Source organism: Xiphophorus hellerii, chromosome 24, assembly GCF_003331165.1.
Source record: "Xiphophorus hellerii strain 12219 chromosome 24, Xiphophorus_hellerii-4.1, whole genome shotgun sequence".
NCBI classification, from domain to species: Eukaryota; Metazoa; Chordata; class Actinopteri; order Cyprinodontiformes; family Poeciliidae; genus Xiphophorus; species Xiphophorus hellerii.
This window is the reverse complement of record NC_045695.1, coordinates 1,875,366-1,895,398: the sequence shown is the minus strand read 5'-3', so window position 1 is coordinate 1,895,398 and position 20,033 is coordinate 1,875,366. Positions and strand designations below refer to the sequence as shown.

The following is a 20,033-nucleotide window of genomic DNA, read 5'->3' as shown; positions in this document are numbered from 1 at the left end:
GGCAACGAAACATTGCTGCATGTGTCAAGTATCATGAACTTGTTCACAACCTGCCAAAATGAGAATGTGACTGTGATCATGTGAGCAACAGAAAATAAATCTCGAGTAAGCCAACAACTTTAGGGAACTTCTACTATTGGTATCAGTGTTCTTTCCCTTCTTGACTCAAGTCAACGTCAAGTAAATATTGTTTGCAGAAGTGCTGACACTGTTTACTGGATGCTGAGTAAAAAAAAAAAAAAAAAAAAAGCTGCAAAACACTAGTTGACTAGTTTCAATTTTATTAGCAGAAATATAAAAATAAACCTCATAGAGCAGATCTAAAATTAAGTTAGTCTGATTTTAAGTTACAACTTCAAGTCCTGTTTCAGTTCTTCAGATCTGATTCTTAATGTTTTAACTTTCCCCAGAAATTATTTGCGGTATTTATTTATTAAACTGAATTGCAAAGAAAATCAACTGAGGCAGAGGGAAGCACCCTCCCTCCTCCCCCACAAATCAACTTGAGTCACTGACGCATATAAGAGGCAGTACAGCCTAAACAGAAAGTATTTTCTGATCGTGCTGCATTCAGTGACACAGGATGCTACTGATCCTCTCTGTCCTCTGTTTGGCTTTTAGTGGTAAGATTACTTTTTGACCATAATACAATTCTGTTCTTTATATTTACTTCACCTGTACTGACTGTATGTTTAGTTATTATACAGTATAATATTGTTTTGCAGTGTACAGTAAAACAAAATTTCTTCTTTCTGAAGGGGCTTGTAAGAATTTGGTTAATATAAAAATATTATACTAATAATAAAATGTTATTTTATTATTTTTATTAACATGAAATTTATCTTTAGTTAAATTTGTGAATAGTTGCACTTAAAAAAAGGTCCAGTTCACGTAAATAATGAAAATGTATATTTTATCATACATAATAAAATATACATTATATTTTGTAATAAACTTTATAATATATACAATTCTATATTTTAAAATAATAAAATATTATTTTACAATAATACAATTTCAATTTTAGTATTGTATATCATAAAATATACATTTTTATTTATGCATTTGCATCATTTATAGATTTACGTATTTTTATGATTTATTTAAATTCATTTATTATTATGTCAGGGTTTTACTTATGATACATTATCCAGTTATATATTGCATTTTCTTTATATTCATGTAATTTATGGATTCATGTATTTCTATTTCATTTATTTTGATTAGGACTTATGCAATAACAATTTTATTATTATTCTGTCACACCGTGTTGAACCGTTTTCATGTCGGTGAGGTCTCTCGCTACGCTCTGTTTGCTGACTCTGTGTTTCTGTTTCCAGCCCACGCCTCTGACATCGACCTCCATGGGACGACCACAGTCGCGTACGGTGGGGATGCAAACTTCAACTGTATGCTAGCAAACCCAACAGGTAAGTCCCACATCTGGAGCGTTTCCTGACAGCTGGCTATAAATAAACAACCATGACTCTTTCAAAGGTTACCTGTGACGTACTGACCGTTTGTTTTCCCCGCAGGCGTTCTGCAGGTCACCTGGCAGCGGGGTCTTAGACCTGAGTCATTGGAAAACATGGCAACATACAACAAACCTGTTGGGGAGCAAATAAATGAGCCTTTTAAAGGAAAGGTGATCTTGAACAACTCATCCTTAAGCTCCTCGTCCATCACATTGAAGAATGTGACGTGGGCAGATGAAAATTGTTACGTCTGTTCCTTCAACGTGTATCCTGATGGCTCCAAAAGGAAGCAGATCTGCCTCAAGGTGGAAGGTGAGCTGGTGTTTCTTTTCTTACGATGGTCTTTATTTCAAAATGTCGGAAAACATTAAGCAGGAGTAACGATTTCCAATTTTTCCATGAAGGAATATCAGAGACGCACAAAAGGAACTCCTCTGCAAGCAGTTCTGCCCCTAACGGCAGAAAGGAAGAACTCAGTTGCTCAGCCACAGGGAAACCCGCTCCCAAGATTTCCTGGAACACCTCCAATCTCGCTCGCATAGACGCCCCACCGACTACAGTCAGCAACAGTGATGGGACATTCACCACCAGCAGCAACATCACAGTGCAGATGCCTACAGACTGGAGAGGACATGTGTACTGTGTAGTGAACCAAGGACTGCCGGGACAGCGGCAGGAGGAATTCCCCTTTTCTTCACTCGAAAAGGAAGAGGAGGAAGGTACGCATGCTGGACTTAAAAGTTTTACAAGCTATCATGTGGAGAATTGTGTAAACGGCCTGTGTCTTCTGATGTGCTATCTGAGAGGGAACCAATCAGGAAGTGCCACTCCTGTGGAAGTTCAAATTCCAGATAATCTTCAGCTCTCCCATTGATGTACAAATACCTAGTTCCAGGAAGTTCCATAGAGGCATAAGAAATTCCCTAAGAGTTCTCACTGCCTGGCAGTGATGTCAAACATTTACATACCTGATTGTTGTCATAATGATCACCCAATCAGGAAGTCAGGAAATCCCAGAAATTCACTTCATTTCCCGGTGCACCAGTCTCACCTCTCTTAGCCCTGGAAGTCAAAGCAAACTGAGTCATGGTTCCCTTTTAATCAGCTGAGCTGTGACTCACAAGCCCTCCAAGGCTTTAGTTTCACTTTTAGCCCAGTTTCATGTTCCCGGAAACCCCACGTCACACTGCACTGTGAGGTGTGGGGTAGAGAGGGGGGTCTCAGGAGGTTTACTGTACTGACCCCAGAGGTTCATTCTCAGAATGTAATAGTAAAAGTAAGAGAGGCAGGGATTCCCAACTTCCTCTTTTTGGGAAATATGAGCTAGCTCATTTCTGAGCAAACTAACCAAGTGTTGTTTCTCTTCAGGTAATGTGTCACAGAAGACTCTGATCATCGCAGTCCTAGCAATCATCATCTGCGTCACTGTCGTAGCAGTTGTATTCATCCACAAGAGGTGAGGTTTCACTTTCCATAAACAGAAACTGTACTGCCCGGTGCAATAACACCTCAACATGCATCATCACCCCCCCCTACACACACACCCTCCTGATCTTTCTGTTTTCTCTTTCCAGCAGATTAAAGAGAAGATGTAACGATTTAAATGTCGTTTGATCCGCCTTTTCAGCATCACAGCATTCAAGCATTACAACCACCTCGGAGTCTGTCACACTGATTCACTGTTCATAAGCTAAAGCCGGACGCGACTCTCTGAATTTGAACGGCACCACCTCACATGTCTCTCCAACTGCAGCTCTTCTTGCACTTTAACTCGGAGTTTGTCTACGGACTTTGTTGAATGTAGAAGCCACGGTGGAACCACAGCCGCGTGCTCTAAAGGAAGTGTTGTGCAATAAAAAGTTTACGTCAGCAAAATGGCTTCTTAACTGAGCTTCTGGCGCCATCTAGTGTCTTGTTGTGTGAACATGTTATTCCTTCATGAGCCATCCTTAGAAATTAAATGTGATTTTATTTGTGCAAACATATTGGACGTCTTACCTCAGCTAAAAAATATATATTTAGACATGTTTTTGTTATAAAAGCCAACATGTATTGATGTGTTCAGTGGCAGACATTTTGGTCTTGTGTTTCTAAATGTTATTTATTGCTTGCACAAAAAAATGCATAAATTAATACACCATTTTATTTAACGCAAGGAATGTGAAATTTGACTTAAATTAGTTTTTGCTATTTATTTTCAAACCTATTTATTGTTTTGTTGAGTAAATGTTTTTTTTTTAGGTTTTTGATCTAACTTGCGATTAAAAGTGTTTATTTCTTCTTATCAAGCAAAATGTGTTGTCTGTTTCATATTTAGAGCTTGCTATTATTAAGTGCAACGTGTAATTTATTCATAAAAGTCCATTTATATTACAGAATGCGCTTGCCAAACTCTCATAAGGTGATGAGTTAAAAGTAAATGTTCATAAAAGCATGATTCCCCCCCCCATTTTTTTCACATTTGATTTCTTCTTCCTCAAAGCAGGAAAGAGAGGAGAGCACATTATTTTTAGGAAAACAAAGATGATCCTGGGTTCTCTGGTAAGCGTTAAAGGTTGGATTACCAGAGATGTAGACACATGCCATCCAGATGCTTGGGAGTAATGGCAGTAAAAATCTTTCCTACTGTAACAAACGTAAACATGCAGAGTTTGCTAAAATCTACTTGAACTTTCTGGTTTTTGATCAGATTAGACTAAGCTGCATCTCAGCAGTTGCTGAAGGTGTGTTTACTGAGTGTGCAGGAGGGATCCATCTGTTCCTGAGGTCCATTAAGCGCTGGGCCTGAACTTTATCAGAATCACCTCACACAGCTCGGCTTCAAGAAACTTCATATGTTCAGGTGAAGATTAAATCCACCAGGAGTCAGTTTGGTGGATTGAAGTTATTTAGTTTCCTCAGTATACAGCGTAAAACGGAATCTTTACATGAAGGTAAGTAATCCTTTAAAAAGTTGTTTAGCTGGTGAAGGTGTTGACTTTATGTCAAGACTTCTTGTGTCAGAGTAACTGTTGGATCTCAATCTCATGGCCTTGTACCTGGCAAGAACTGAATGTCTCCTAACCAAACAACCAACCACCTTGTGATGAAGCCTCTTTGACAGATTCAGCTTTGGCTTATTTCCTGGAGCTTTGTTGTTCTAATTTTGCTTTGCCAAAATCTGTCAAATACGAATGACGAACAGCAGCTCAGAACAAATGTGCTATGGCAAGGTGGAGACAGAATTCCAGGGGAGTGGGGATGCATCTGCACCATCTCTTTAGGGAGAGGAAACCCGGATCTCAAGATCTTCATGTTGATGATGTTGGAAGGTTGACTGATGTACCAAGACTAAAGTAGGAATAAGAAGGCATCCTGGGTCCCCATTTGTCACTCAGAATTGTTTACTGTGTGGTGTTTTCATGATTGTGTGTTTTTATGATGTAAAGCACTATGAACTGTCTTGTTCATGAAATGTGATATACAAACAATCTTGAATAATAATTAAAACTCTGAATAGCCTGTTTGCTTGCAGAGCATCTAATTAAATCAGTCAATCCAGGTGTGGTGGTGCAGGTAGTTACACCTTTAAACTGAGAGTCATTAGTTAAACCTGTCACTCAATGAGCAGTGAAACTGTGGAAGGTTGTGTAAGATCATGTGGTCAACAGGTTAAGGCATCAGTCACCAAGTATGAAGGACAAAGGTTCAAATCCTGGAAAGAGTGTCTGTTTTTTCAATCTCTTTCAAAAGTGACACAGACAGTAGAAAATATAAATGCGCCACGAGAAACTTGCAAAGTGTGTAAGGTTGTGTGGTTCACAGGTTAAGGCATCAGACCTCAGTTACAAAAGATGTGGGTTCAAGTCCTGATCTTGGTCTGTAAATAAAGTAGATATTCATGCTTAATTTGGGATTTAATGGGATTTTTAGATTAAAACCCACAAATGATTTCTGCTTAAATATGCTGTTTTTTTTAATCAATCTATTTTTACTCCAGGAATGCACCGATTTCAAAGTTTTTTGCTGATACTGTCAATAATTCTGTTTTCCTGTTTTTGCATAAAAACCAGAAAAACAGGAAAATCGGCAGTATCAGCAAAAAAACTTTGAAATCGGTGCATTTTTACTCCAAGAATGCACCGATTTCAAAGTTTTTTTGCTGATACTGCCGATATTCCTGTTTTGCTGGTTTTGTTTAAAAACCAGCAAATTTTATTTTTTGTTTTTGTTTTGTTTAAAAACCAGCAAAACAAAAACAAAAATATCAGCAGTATCAACAAAAAAACTTTGAAATCGGTGCATTCCCGGAATAAAATTGATTGTGATGAACTTTGTGGGTTTTAATCTAAAAATCCCATTAAATCCCAAATTAAGCATGAATATCTACTTTACTTACAGACCAAGATCAGGATTTGAACCCACATCTTTTGTAACTGAGGTCTGATACCTTAACCTGTGGACCACATGATCTACTACACTGCAGAAGTTTCTTGTGGCGCATTTATATTTTCTGCTGTCAATGGTAATTTTGAAAGAGGCTGACAAAATAGACATTCTGTCCAGGATTTTAACCCTTGTCCTTCATACTTGATGTCTGATGCCATAACCTGTACTTTTTTCACGCGGGGAATGCACCGATTTCAAAGTTTTTTGCTGATACTGCAGATATTCCTGTTTTGCTGGTTTTTAAGCAAAAACAGCAAAGAAGATTTTTTGCTTGTTTTTCCCTCAACAGGAAACCATGACGCTCCACGCTGTTGCCGTCCTGATCCTCGCTCTCTCTGCAGCCGAGGTGTCCGAGGCTCTGAACTTCTTCCAGAAACACGTTGTCACCAGCATGAATTCCTACAGTTGAGATAGCAAAATGAAAAAGATAAATAAACCTGAAAAACAGTGCAAGCCGATCAATACCTTCTTCTTGGACACTAAAGGAGTTCTTACTGGAATCTGTAACTTTGGCAAAAACCGTCAAACACATGCTATAAATCTCAAAATCATTGATTGTAAAAGTTTTAAGAACTCAGCTCTGTATCATTGCAAATACAGAGCTGTCAAAGGTCAAGCAACTAGTGTTGCAGTCTTGTGTAATCAAAACCGTGTGGCTTATCACCTGGATAAAGTCGTGAGAAAAAGAAATAATGGCTAATTTTCCACTTTGTGCTGCGTCTATGTTCTGTACAAGCAGCAACAACTGATATCTGGAGCAACGTTTCCACTTGGAACCTTTTCCTTGTCGATTACTATTTGAAATAAAGCATTTTCTGCAGTTTGGAAATAATATTTACAAACAATAAAGTAAATTGGAAAGGAAATGTAACTACCAGACTCGTCTTTGATGTTCACTTTTTCACTATTTTTATTTTTTGAAAACTAAAAAGAAAGAGAAAACTTTCCAGGACGAATGGCTTTTCAGGTGGTGGTGAGGTTTTTCTCCCACATCTCTGTACAAACAGCAGAGGGCGCTGCTGTCCAACCGGTGGCGCCATCTTTTACTGATCTTTATAATAATAATAATAATAATACCACTACATTTTATTGTGACTTTAGTAAAATGACTCGCGCTTTCCGTAAATGCACATTTCTCTGTCAGACTTAAATCAATTTAACCAACATGACATTCAGATCCAACCACAATGTGATCAGATCTAAATCAGATAGCATGCATGCTAAAGCCTAGTCTAAACATCTAGACTCTTGTTCTGTTCTCTAAAACCAAAGCCAACTGGTTTTTAGTGGCTTTATAGACACACAAAAAGAAAAGGAAAATGTTGAGATTCATTTCAGGTCAATATTTCAGGTTTGGTTGTTTTGCCTTTGGAGAGAACATCAAATGCTCAAATGCCTTTTGAATATAAATTTTACAGATTTTAAGCAATTTATCCCTTCAGAGGATTTTAGTTGATTTAATACAACAAAAAGTGTCCCAGTTTTCAGATAGTGAGCTACAAATTCACTAGAAGAGACCTGAAGGTTCAGTTCTTGTAAACAGGGGTGGTGTTGTGGTCACAATGGTCGGACAGATAGTTATTGATAACTACAACAAACCTCTGTAGTCGCAGGTGTTGGTGGAGAAAAGTTCAAAGTGACATTCTCTTGATCGGTCCGTTTTATCATCTCATGAGAAATTCTGAGCATTGTGTACTCTCAGGGAAAACTCAGTAAAGTTGCATATCCTCAAGTAATTATAAACCGTTTTATAATAGTTTAACTAATAAACTAACAGCTCTACTACAGTTTTTCTCTTGTTTCGAAGGTGAAAGTTGTTCCTTAAAACGCAGGAAATAAGTTCAACAGGCAACAATAGATTTATTTCTGTCGTCATGACCATAAGTATGCTACTGTTTTGCAAACAGTGTTTCGCTATTAAAAATAATAGCAAAACACCTACAGCTACAGCTTAAGATTTCACTGCAGGTAAATGCAACATTCAGTGTCTTAGCTCAGTCTATGCAGGTCATGCATGTGCGACTGCTGTTGCAGGTGTGGTTTTGTGGTTCCTTTCAGTGAAAATCCTCCATTCACACTGTTCATGATAAATCTATATATGTAGTCTCAACTACATATCAGTTGAGACTCATTTTTAGTATTTATATTATATCCAATATACAGATGCAACTTCAGTCAATTTTTCCTACAACCTTAGTTTCTTTTAAATCTCACCTGACTTCCTTTTCAGGATAAGTGCAAAGAGATTCTCAGCAGCTCTTATTTGTGGTCGGCCATGTTCATCCCCCCCTTATCACCTTCTCAAAACTCTACTAACTGAGTTGATTAAGTAAAAATATTTTTAGTTGGTGGTCCTGCATGTTATGAGCCATTTTCTATGCAGCCAATTGCGTTCTTATGCGGACTAATGCATTAAAAATATTGGTCATGGCGGGATAAAATAGCCAGTCAGCTTGCTTTAAACTAATTGTGTATTATTACGTGTACATTTAGCAACATAAGAGTTAAATCTTTAAATAGAAACATGCTATGAAACTCCTCCTCTAAAGGAGACACACTTTGGAGCATTAGTTTTTTGTCACACGCCTCACTTCGACAACTGAGAAGGAAGAAGACTTCATTCTCTTTTTGCCTCTAGTTCGTCTGGAAAAGTGCTTCACTCATTTTGGACCAGGTAACATAGTTCTTATTTGCTCAAATCAAGCAGAAATTATGATTATTGATTTTATGATAAGTGAAAAGTTTTCTACATTTTTAGAATAAGAAGCAGTATTTTTCGAACCTGAAACACAGCAAACACAAAAATGTTCTTAAAAAGAAATGGCTTCGTTCACGTTTTGAATCCCTCGTGTTTGAGCAAAACTAAATATGTGGGAGAACGTTCTCTCAAATTCGTTTTCGAATTTGTTCTCAAATGATTCCATCTTCTTCTTTCAGAATCATGAAGGTCCTGCCATTCTGCCTGCTTGTCTGCTTGCTCCCCCTGCAGGCCACCGCCTCCGAGTTCGTAAATACAACCAGCGCCCCGGGCCTGGAAAACAACACGCGCGCGCGCTACGAGAAGTTCAAAAGGCAGCACGTGGACAAAAAGATGACGGCGCAAAAATGCACGGCAACGATGAAACGGAAGAAGATCTACGACGACAATAACGTCTGCAAGAAGATGAATACGTTCATTCTCGCTGATGCCAAGGAAGTCAAGTCTGTTTGTAGCGGTGAAGGCGTTTATAATAACGCAAGTCATTACACGGAGAGCAGGAAGAAGTTCAGAGTTGTGGTTTGTACGGTCAAGAAACAAGCCAGGAAACCCAAATGTGAATACAAGGGAAAATGTCTGAATGACAGAGTCATTGCTGTGAATTGCCAAGATGGTTTACCTGTGCACTACGCAGGAGATCACATGTAAACCTTATGGGGAGGAAAATGCTTTAAAACTAGAAGCTAATCTTTTCTGAGCAACTGTGATGGAAAAATTACATTAAGCCTTAAGGTCACATCTGCTAGTCATGTTATATGAATGATTGTGAACTCTCACCAAAAGAACTATTTGGGTTACATGTAACCCAAATAATTCTTTTGGAAGTTGTTTTCTACAGCAGAATCAGAACCAGACTGTCTTGCCCTTTGTTGTTAATTCGTTATCCTTGGTATAAAACTCATGTGTAGTCTCTGCCTGGCAGCTTTTCACCCAGACCTGCTTCATCACTGATTGTCCTGCAAGCTCTCTGTATTGTGCACAATATATGAATAAACCTGATTGAGTGATTTCACCTGAACAGTGCTTGGAAATAGTATTTTTTCCACAACAGCAACTTTTTAAAATTAAAGATACTTACTATATATACACCTTTTGATGCACTTTAAGAAACAACTATGTTTAATTTTTTTTGGCATATAAAAACTCCACTAAATATGTATTTTCTTCAAAATGCAAACAGAATAAAGCCATTAATGAGCCTACTGCTTAATAAAGAGCTGTGTTGTGCTTATGTTGATGATTATGAATTACATGCTACTAAAAATAGTGTTTCAGAAAAAATTTTAACTTTGTTGTTTCTAGCAACTCAATTTGAGTGTTCAGTCTTCAAATCTTATAAGCTACTCATCAGTTTCAGAATCCTGAAACTGATTCTCATCTTTCACCCCATCATCCATCTGAAGACACGAAAACAAAAACCCGATAACCTGATGAAGATTTCTCAATTTCTAGCATTTTTCAAATAAGTATTATTTTAATAATCCTAACTGACATAAAATGAAAATGCTGCGTATCTTTTCATACAATATATGCAAATATCTGGTTTCAACTGGATCTGCTGACAGGCTCAGAATCCATCTTCATTCAAAGCAGATCTGCAATCTTCAAGATAAAATAAATTGTATTTGAATGAATTTGTGAAACGGTTTCCCTCCTGCATTCTACTGCATAAATGCTTTTCTTAAATGCGAAGGAAGCGTTCCTTAAATTCCCATTGCCACAGCGTACTAAAACCAAATTTTCTTACTTTACCAACACAAACATCAAGCAAAAAATTAATTCTTGCTATATTGGAACATGATGTGACGTTTTATGAAGTAATCCCACTAAGCGCAAACACTTAAAACAATTTGTTACTTCAAATAATAAAAAAATTGTAGCAGCAACTACCTAACTGTTGCTGTTTTTCTTTTTCTTTTGTCAGATATGTTTCTTCAATTGCAATTATGCAATTGAAAAAGCATAAAATTATGCTTCTTCAATTGACCTGATACTTCAGTGCGAACCCTAACCCCAACCCTAACCCTAACCCTACCCTAAGAGCTTCTTTTTCATATTTTTACCTGCAATTGTGGAATAAATTATAACTGTACCTTCAGTGTGGATCTCTGCATTTCTGGCCTCATTTGGTGAAGAATGGCTCAAATTAAAGAGAGGCTCCTGGCTCCCTGTGTGCAACAACAATAAAATGACCTTTCTGTGAATTTCCCTGACCTTAAAGGTTTTGCATAACCCACATTCCCATCTTAAAATATGCTTGTTTTTTACTGATTTCTGTTCAGATATGGGTTTATCTTTATTCAAATTAGATCAACTGGTCTCACTCTCTCACCAGGATGCTATATAACAAGCCCAGATCAGTTAGGCTGCAGCTTCAGAGACTTTCCACCACTGAAGATCTTCTGCAGTCCGTGCCAAGTCTACCAACAGAGTCAGCTGAAAGGGAAAAATAACATCCGGTATGTGACTTCATTGGTTTTTTTTCCATTTAATCCTTGACAAATTACATTGTTAGCCATTTTTAACAGGTAAATGTTGATCACCTTCGTTTTCCTCTCTCTCCACCAGTAATCATGAAGATCCAGGTTGCCGGCTTCCTGCTGATGCTGCTCTCTGCTGTCGAGCTCTCCGAAGGGCAGCATCCGATTGAGAAGAACGTCATCGGCAACATGAACAAAGGGCAATGTAACGATGTCATGAACGAAAGATTCAATAGTGAAGGGGGTTGCAAGCATGCAGAAACCTTCATTGTAGCGTCTCTCGAAGATGTGAATGCTCTCTGTCAAAAGGTGAACGGGATCATGCCAGGTTTTAGCAAGGAAATATTTAAAGTTGTTGACTGTACGAAAGTTAAAGATTGTGTCTATAATGGTGATGACAGACATACAAAAACTCAACTTAAACTTGAATGTAAAGATAATCAAGCTGTGCGCTATGTAGGCGCTAAGAGGCTGAATTAAAAAAAAGATGCATTGCTTATTTCCTGCCATTAATTTAAAAAATGAAGCTAATGTTTTTCCTGGTTCAATGTTAATCTGATTCTGTATACATGATCCTAAATATACGGTAACATTTTTATCTGAACCTCCAGATAGCTTCTACTGCAGCAGCTTATTAATGTTACCATCTTATGTTTTGGCTTCTTCAATGTTACCGTTTTATCCCAAATAAACCTATTGCATGATCTGAAAGACTTAAAAAGAGTTTATTTCTTACTAAAAGCCTTTTTGTTCCAGTTTAACAAAGAAAATGTACCACTAACTTAAATACTAATGAAATGGAGTTGATGGACAAAGAAAAAGAAAAAGGATTTGGGAAAAGAAAATGTTGATAAAGTCTCCAAAACTGGAAACAGACACATCTTGCAGAACCTGTGTAGAGTTTTTGTTGAAATATAATTCGTATGATCAAATACATGGTTTGCTATTCAAATCCACTTTGTGACAATACAGCAGCGCTGGTCAAAAATGAGATCATTTTAGAGGAAATACAAGGCGCTGGATGACTCAAAAGCAACAGAGACGCAGGATGCAGGACTCAGTTAAACTTTTAAATAACTGAACAGAAATATTTACAGATTAGAACGAATCAGGAAATTAAATACTTAAGAGGGAATGAAGACAAGAAGCTGAAGGAGGGTTGATTACAAAACAGAATCTGGTGTGACACTGAAAAAGGAAAGCAGCACCATCAAAATAAAACAGGAAACAAGAGCTTAAAGACAAAAATGGAAATGAGAGCATTAGCCCAAAATGAAAACACGAGAAAACAAAACGAAGATTTTGAAAAACTTAGCGTCACTTTATTTTTGCTTGTTTGTCAGCCCGTTACACCCATTGAGTAAATATGAATGCAGGAGCGCCCTCTGCTGTTTGACAAAGATAAAAAAAAATAAAAATACTGGTGCATGTTTACGTTTAAGTGTTTAGGTCACTGAATATCTTCCAAAACTCAAACTCTTATGCTCTGTAGACTTTTTTCTTTTTTTACACAAAGTGATGGATTTCAAACAATTATTTTCATGATCCAATCAACTTCTATTCAGACACAAGAAAAAACAGACTCAAAAACACTGATGTCAAGCAAACTATTTAATATAGTTACAAAAATAAGGGCAAAAATATTTCAGGCAGTGAAAACTCAGCCACACATGTAGACAAAGCTCGGCTCAGACCATGAGTGACAGCAAGGCAGTTCTTCACATGTCTGAATAGATTCTGTTTTCCTTTTTTCTTATATATATATATATATATATATATATATAAACTAAACAAAAAAAACAGTCAATCAATATGGAGTAAAACTCGTGAAGTCAACATCCCAGTGCTGACGAGCAAATCTCCAGATTCTCCCCTTTCTTTCTGCTTCTCTGACTAGTTTGGAGGAGCTCGTTCTGATCAGGAAGAGAAAAGAAAACATTCGTTCAAACTGGGTGAAAATTAGTCGACTCGTTTGAGTAAAAGCACTACCTGCTCCTCTGGATTTCCTCAGTCCTCCTTCAGGTTGTTGATGAGTTCCTGCGTCTGCTGGGCCAGCCTCCTCCTCTCGGCCTGCTGCTTCTTCAGGGCCTCCTCGGCTTTCCTGCTCTGGTAAATCTTGACCCCGGCAAAGGCCAAGCACAGCAGCAGCGTCTTCAGGGCCAGGATGTAGAAGAGGAGGGGGACATTGTCCAGGGCCTGGAAAGCAGATTGAGAAAATTATTTTAGAAGGTTTCTAGTGAATTTTTAAATACTGTGGTGGAGGAGAAATGTCTGGAATAATCAGGGAAGCAGGAGAAATGTCTCCTCCCCTCTCTGTGATCCTCCTGTAACAGCTGTCTGCTGCAGGAGGAAGTTAATTTGAGGGGAGGCTGCATGACAGAGAGAAGCAGCTGCACTCCAGACCATGTGTATTAAAAGCTCCAGCCCATACATTCTATACAGCCACAAGCGATCAGACCGGGCTCCCAAAATCTGATACTGTAGCATTCTGACTAATGTGCATCAGATTTAATAGTGGCATCTTCTGTTTGGTTAGCTCTGAAAACATTAGCAGTGTGTTTAGCAACAATTTAAAAAGCAATGTAAATCACTGGCAGCTTTAAAGGAAGCTAACCTGCTTAGCTATTAATCAAATATAAATACCATGATTAGAGTTAACGCATTTTTACAATATTTACCTTCCAGTTGATCATTTTCGTTGCTGTAAAGCTATTCTCGCCTGCTATGCGCAAGCGCTGTTAATGCTCGTCAGAAGCTTAGACTGATAGACCAATAGAAATGACGTTTGTCCGAAGCGTCAGCTGTGAGGCGTTCGCAACAAATGATAACTTTTCCTCAAAGTACAGTTTAAAATAGTCACACCTTGTTATTAGTAATTATCATTAGTAGTACTACAATAGAAACACGTTAGCTTTGATAACTTAGTAAGGTTGGTGAACTATTTCTGGAGTTTAGTTGCGGTCAAATGTTTAGTGGCAGCTTTCACTAAGTGGCTTTGAATGCACCACCACGCACAGCGCAACTAATTTCGGAAACATACTGGACCAACCTTGCAGGCTCCAGACAGAAAGTAGCGAAAGGCATGCATTAACGAGGTAGGGTAACGTGTTAAAAAGCAAATAATTTTTTAAAAAATGGTTAAAACTAGGAGGCAAGACGGTACAAAGACATTATAACTCGTGTTACATCTGGTCTAACAGTAATTGTGTCCATCAGCGTATGGTCTAACAGTATATGCTTACAAAAAGATGTACAAATTGTAAAATAAATAATTTTACCGTTCAATAATGTCATTTATGCGTAACTTATACACTAGCATTGCGTAAACGTTTATATCATGACGTGATGACGTCTTAGGGCATGCGTAGTCACGGTGGCCGAGAGGTTAAGGCGTTGGACTCGAAATCCAATGGGGTTTCCCCGCACAGGTTCGAATCCTGTTCGTGACGAAGTTTCATTTATTGTCTTTTCCGTCGCATAAATGTTTTCATTTAGGTTTGGACTATTGTGGGGTAACACATTTTTTGTTATAAAACACACCGTTTTAAATTTATATAAAGTAGTGTAGCATTAGAAGTATGCAATGTTGCATTAAATTGATGTTTATGATAACTATTTAAGAAAAATTCATGGAATAAGAAAATATATTAAATTGGATATTTTTCAAAAAGCAAAAATAGTGATTTGTGTCTCGTAACAGCATGTAGGATCCCACCTGAGCAGAGTCTCTGCAGCTCCTTACCATGTGGTCTCCATGACGATATTAATTGAAAAATGTTTACAGTTTTCAATTTTTTAAATGAATCAATTTCAGTAAACTTATTACAGTTGCCATGTTTGCTCGTTTTATTTCCACAAGTGACATAAATTATACCAGACATGGACATTCAAGTTTGAATAATTACATAACCCACTGAATTGTCTCTGTGCTGCAGTATAAAACATAACACAATGTTTGACACATGCATTGTTTCAGTGCAAAGCAATATGGACTGATATCATTTTGCGCATTTATAACATCTGACAAAGGCTATACCCTCAAGTATATTTTTAAATATCATGTAGAAGCTCAGCAGCCTCTGACCAAACAGAATGAGAAGTAGTGGTGTTGGACACTGCCTTTTTTTTTTTTAACTCACTTAAAAAATAAATAAACAGACAAATAAATATGTCAGTTTCTTTCTTGGCACCTGTTCTGCATGTTTGTTTTTCAAATTATGTCTCCATCACAACTTAAACAACAAGTTGTTTATCCTCTGTTTGTTTCGACACAAACGTAAGTCAGATTTAGCCAGATAACAGAAATAAACAAAAATTCACAGGAATGTATTTAGACAGTGGAGCTCTTGTGAAAAAGGTTTTTAGTAAACGCTCCACTCCAAATTTTTAGATGGCAGTGACTACATGTATCCAAACACATACTTATGGAATATGTCTACAGCTGACCAGGAAAAGCGAACTGATCTTCAATGTCAGTTCTGTAGAACAACTCTCAAAAATTGAAGGAAACACTTAATAAGCATGACGTCTACAGTTAGACTTCTAATCAGAAGGTGACCAGTTGTAACAGAACTCATTTAAATCAGTTGGTCTCTCAACACAACTTGTCCTTAAAATAGTCCTTGAACCTTTTAGAGTGGTGAAGTCAGGGCTCTTCCAAGAACTTGATGTTAGCCTGTTTGATACTTTCTATAATCAGTGTAAATGTGTGTTTGGAATCATTGTCCTGCTGGACTGTACCGTTTCAACCATCTACCTTTGGATTTGAGTTGAAGTCCTTCCTGATTGTTATTCCACCCACCTCCTTAAATGTGTTAGAATCACTAAGAGGAAAACCAACCTTCTGCACAATTACATCATTCTTAAGTTGACTTGATATAGAATTGCTTTAATTGTTTTTTTAGCTGCATTTTATTTTGTCCAGAAATACCTCGTCAATTCACATACATGCTTTTCCTGATCATCCTACAGACAGCTCCATGTGGAAAGCCTTTTACTTCACCCCAGAAGCCATCATCCAGCAGATAAAACAACCTGTTTCCACACTCATGTCTGCTTTTGCACACCAGATCACGTGACCTACCATGATCCTCCACTTCTTTTTGATCTCTCAAAGGACCTATCAGAGTCAAGGCCGCTGACAAAGAACCGGCATTCTACTCAATTCTTGCTGCAATGAAGCAGGCAGTGGAGGTCCATCAGAGGTCAGTGAGGCCTCTGGAGAGCCAGTTAAGTGCAGCACACATCATGTGGAAGCCCTGGCTGTAGCCCTGCTGCTCCACCTTCACACAGCTCTGTCAGTGCCAACAGGACAAATGACCCGAGGTCAGTGGACGACCTCCATACAAAACATTTTCAAGACCAGCCTAAACAAAAACAGAATCCAATTAAGAACTATCCACCTAGAATACTAATTTTCAGGAATATGGAGGATGAAAAACAGAGTTTATGATGTAGCATGGAATGAAACTTGTGAAGAATATTCTATAATTTTCTTTGTCCTGTATGTAAAGTCTGCACTCTGTAAACCTAATGGATTTAATACTCAGTTTAAAACATGAAGTATATCTTAGTTTAATTAAACGGATGTCGTCTGAGACAGTTTCTAACCTTCACATAGACCTTCAAAAATACAATGTGAATAATTTATACTATGGAAAAAATGTAATGAATTTAAAAAATATTTTAAAAATGCAATTGAGAGTGATTGGGTTTTGATGTGTAAAACAATTCAGCTCCACTAGCAACGGGAGAGACTTTATTACACCATATCAAAAACAAACAAATTAAAGTTAAAGGGCTATGCTGGAGAGATTGTGGTCACATAAAACCAATCGCCTGCATGTCAAGAAAACTGGCATAGGGTGTGAGATCTTTCCGGGTGCACGCAGAAAAAGGTGCACGAAGGCCTGAGAGAAATACAGCAGTCTTGTGATTTGATTATAATAATAATTGAAATTGTATATGTATGATATGGGTATAAGTAATCACTGAATAACATTCGGAAATGTATGTCTGAGTAACAATCTGTAACGATTATGTCTGATGATTATAATAAGTGAAAGATGTGATTTATTGTTAATGATTATCAAAAGCTGTGATGATTTAAAATCAATTTCATAGTAATACAGGTTGAATGTGCCTAATGAATAGTAACAGATAATATAGTGAGTTAGAGAAAGAAGAGGAATTTATGGGTGAGGTCCTGATAACAGGAAATGTCGCAAGCGGTTCTGAACAGATGGCCAGGGCGCACAGGATGGGTGGTACGGTGAGGTTGGCTAAGATCAACAGGGTTGGGAAAGAACGGGACTTTCCACACTAGTCAGCAGACAGGAGGGGCCATCGGGGCTTTGCAGCAGATGTTCAGGAAGTCACGTAGACCGAACACTCTACATACACACATATGGTAGAGAAGTGTATAAAAACAGGCTGGAAAGAGGAACCAGTTGTTCCTAGTCCGGCGGCGTTGAAGGAGAGACAACACGAAGGAGCAGATTGAGCTACGGACCGCACTTCAGAACCACGGGGGAGCTCGGACTTCACACCGCTAAGAAAGGACTGGATCCCACCGCCTCAGCTCCGGTTCTTTATTCGACCGTCGGTCCCGTCTCAACCCAACAATTTCAAACTCTGCAACAAGACTTGGAGGAAGGACAAAGATCCCTAAGGGACAAGGAACTGGGTTTTGCAAAAGGATTCGGACCCGTTCTGCTTTGTTTCCTTTCTAAGGAGGACTTTTCCACACAAGGCAAAGGCCTCGACCAAGGATGCTAGAAACTCCTGTTGCCAAAAGATCCACCATCGTCTGGGTATGAGTTGAATCTGCTTCCTAAAATTCCATCTTAGAACGTGCGACATAAGATAGGGAAAGGAGACAGGGTAGTATGATTGTACATGTAAATTTTATTACACTGTTTTTGAATTATATACAATTGATTGTTGATTTGTATGTCGCATATCCCTGCTTAAGCGTGCTTAATAAATTCATACTATAAAATTCTAATGAGGTTGGTGGACATTGGAATTAATTGAGTCATTTGACTATTTTTCAGTTCTTTTAATTAAGGTAAAACTAATGCACATGATTCCAGTAAGAAGGAGGCTTCATAATTTCCTTTGGTGAGAGTAAATAATGACCCTGGGACTTACATCCAAGTCACTAAATCTAAGCTAGCCGGTTCCAAGAGCGAGTTATATGATAGGAAGCGAGCTACCGTTAACAGAAGTGGTTATTGGAATTATGCAGCTGCAAGGGCTACTCAGCTGATTGTTTCTTAACTGTAAAGGGTCGTAGCTTCTGGATTGGAGGTAGTTAGAGCTAGACGAATCGCTTCCGCCACCAGTTTCAACAGATTATCTCTCATAGATCTCCTTTAGGGTAATACCCAGGTCTTAGAGATTTTCCGGACCTGTTAGACAGAGAACTGGTCAGTAGTCAGCCCAGGAGAGTTGTGAGGAAAGGGCGGGGCTGGCTATTGCGCAATAACAGACACTGCATGTCATTTGGTCATGTAATAAATTACAACCATTGTGATCACATGTTGTTGGGATAGATGGAGTTCTTCAGTGTTGAGTTCCGAGGGATCGAAAGGTTTTAATTCTGGAAGGTTTGTAGAGACGCAACAAACTCTTAGAAGATTCTCTGTTCAGAGGAAACCTGACTGTTAGCTTTTAACAGAAATTGCATCCATCATCCCTCTTGTGAAGCAAGTATTAGAAGCACCCTGGTGTTGGAATGTTTCTTCATTAAAGAAATAAGATCCTAACAAAGTCAGAGATCAGATTAAAAATGAAATAAAATAAAAACATACAAAAGCTATCTTGCGCTTTGGTTGTATTTCATATTATTGTGCTACTTTGTGTTGGTTTGCAGCATAAACTCCAACTACAGTGGATTCATCTTTTTGCAATTTTTTCTGTTAAACGCAATTCCAAACGATTACTGGAAAATTTCACTGTTCATTGAATTTTTAGTAGAACATACCTAGAATATTCTAAAGAAAATGTAGCTTAGGAAGCCAGAATAATTAGCCATAATACTGCATGACAGGCTATTGGCTGGCGTTTGCAACATAGCCCCTCCAAAAGCGGCATTAATTTTCCTTGCCACTGATTGGCTGCATCCCCAAGAGTGGAAGACCATGGATAAAAGCTTCTATGGTAGATCTAAGATGGTTTCCACTTTATGTATTAATGCATGTTAAGGTATGTTTGCTGTTTCAACTATTAAAATAGGTAGTTCTAACTATTTTTTGATGGGGTCAAAAGGATTTGTGGATTTCAGGTATTCATGTCCAGCTGTGATCTCTAACATCTGTAATTAGTGAGCAGTAAACTTTGACAGTAATTTATAATCATGCTAAGGCACTGTATATAATCTTCTAATTAAAGGGTTATTCAGCTGTAGATGACAGAGATGTGCTGCACAGGTTAAAGTGACTGCATGGAAGTAGTTCTCAATGACAGAGCTGCATGCAGCTCAGTGCTAAAATCTGGTGTACCTGCTGGATGGAGGTGACGAGCGGCCATTGTCTTCTCAGTAAACCAGAGCATGGTATGTAAAGCTGAGCATCACGATGCAGAAGGGGTGCCGTTTGCTTGTTTGTGTCCACACAGCCGGCCTCTCGGCGTTTCATTACTGGGGAAACAATGAGCTGAATAATGAAGAAAAACACAAGCTGGGGATCATCAGCAAGGTCTGAGCTGTAATTTAAGGCCGATGCAAATAACAAAAGCAGCAAGTGGGCTGAAATAACAAGAGGCCAACACCTGCAGGTATGTTTTCTGTAACATGACTGAGTTCTTCTCACTGCACATTAATAAAAGCAGAAATGTTTGATATGAAATGTTTCGTGGCATGTTTCATCCTCACAGGGGGTTGATATAAAT

At 38.2% G+C, this 20,033-nt stretch overlaps 3 protein-coding genes, 2 long non-coding RNA genes and 1 other non-coding gene across 7 annotated transcripts; 5 read left to right on the top strand and 1 right to left on the bottom strand.

Moving 5' to 3' along the window:
- The first annotated feature begins 261 nt into the window (after positions 1-261).
- LOC116716167 (OX-2 membrane glycoprotein-like) lies at positions 262-5,667 on the top strand. Of its 2 annotated transcripts, none has more exons than XM_032557050.1 (6): positions 262-623; positions 1,341-1,430; positions 1,536-1,787; positions 1,880-2,194; positions 2,844-2,931; positions 3,050-5,667. In XM_032557050.1, the coding sequence occupies exons 1-6, from the start codon at positions 584-586 to the stop codon at positions 3,087-3,089; spliced, it is 825 nt and encodes a 274-aa protein (XP_032412941.1). In that variant the 5' UTR covers positions 262-583; the 3' UTR covers positions 3,090-5,667. The 2 variants fall into 2 exon arrangements, with proteins under 2 accessions (XP_032412941.1, XP_032412942.1); XM_032557051.1 differs by having other exon boundaries at positions 263-623; positions 3,053-5,667.
- A 531-nt stretch (positions 5,668-6,198) lies between these two features.
- On the top strand, positions 6,199-9,309 carry LOC116716289 (ribonuclease-like). The gene is made up of 2 exons (XM_032557209.1): positions 6,199-6,282; positions 8,893-9,309. Exons 1-2 carry the CDS (start codon positions 6,199-6,201, stop codon positions 9,307-9,309), a joined length of 501 nt encoding a protein of 166 aa, XP_032413100.1.
- Positions 9,310-10,994: 1,685 nt separating this feature from the next.
- LOC116716165 (uncharacterized) lies at positions 10,995-11,852 on the top strand. Its single transcript, XR_004338398.1, has 2 exons — positions 10,995-11,120; positions 11,230-11,852. It is a non-coding gene; the product is annotated as an uncharacterized LOC116716165 (long non-coding RNA).
- Positions 11,853-12,437: 585 nt separating this feature from the next.
- smim11 (small integral membrane protein 11) lies at positions 12,438-13,943 on the bottom strand. Its single transcript, XM_032557048.1, has 3 exons — positions 13,820-13,943; positions 13,131-13,337; positions 12,438-13,054 (listed from the first exon to the last, which is right to left on the bottom strand). The coding sequence occupies exons 1-2, from the start codon at positions 13,832-13,834 to the stop codon at positions 13,149-13,151; spliced, it is 204 nt and encodes a 67-aa protein (XP_032412939.1). The 5' UTR covers positions 13,835-13,943; the 3' UTR covers positions 12,438-13,054; positions 13,131-13,148.
- A 101-nt stretch (positions 13,944-14,044) lies between these two features.
- LOC116716166 (uncharacterized) lies at positions 14,045-16,167 on the top strand. The gene is made up of 2 exons (XR_004338399.1): positions 14,045-14,236; positions 16,113-16,167. It is a non-coding gene; the product is annotated as an uncharacterized LOC116716166 (long non-coding RNA).
- On the top strand, positions 14,509-14,590 carry trnas-cga (transfer RNA serine (anticodon CGA)). Its single transcript has one exon. It is a non-coding gene; the product is annotated as a tRNA-Ser (tRNA).
- Positions 16,168-20,033: the final 3,866 nt, after the last annotated feature.

Bases quoted from the DNA above. Each gene is read 5' to 3' on its own strand.
- LOC116716167 (XM_032557050.1), top strand. From the start codon at position 584: ATGCTACTGATCCTCTCTGTCCTCTGTTTGGCTTTTAGTG. The intron at 624-1,340 runs GTAAGATTACTT...TTCTGTTTCCAG, and splicing joins CCTCTGTTTGGCTTTTAGTG to CCCACGCCTCTGACATCGAC. The intron at 1,431-1,535 runs GTAAGTCCCACA...TTTTCCCCGCAG, and splicing joins TATGCTAGCAAACCCAACAG to GCGTTCTGCAGGTCACCTGG.
- LOC116716289 (XM_032557209.1), top strand. From the start codon at position 6,199: ATGACGCTCCACGCTGTTGCCGTCCTGATCCTCGCTCTCTCTGCAGCC. The intron at 6,283-8,892 runs GTTGTCACCAGC...CTCCCCCTGCAG, and splicing joins TGAACTTCTTCCAGAAACAC to GCCACCGCCTCCGAGTTCGT.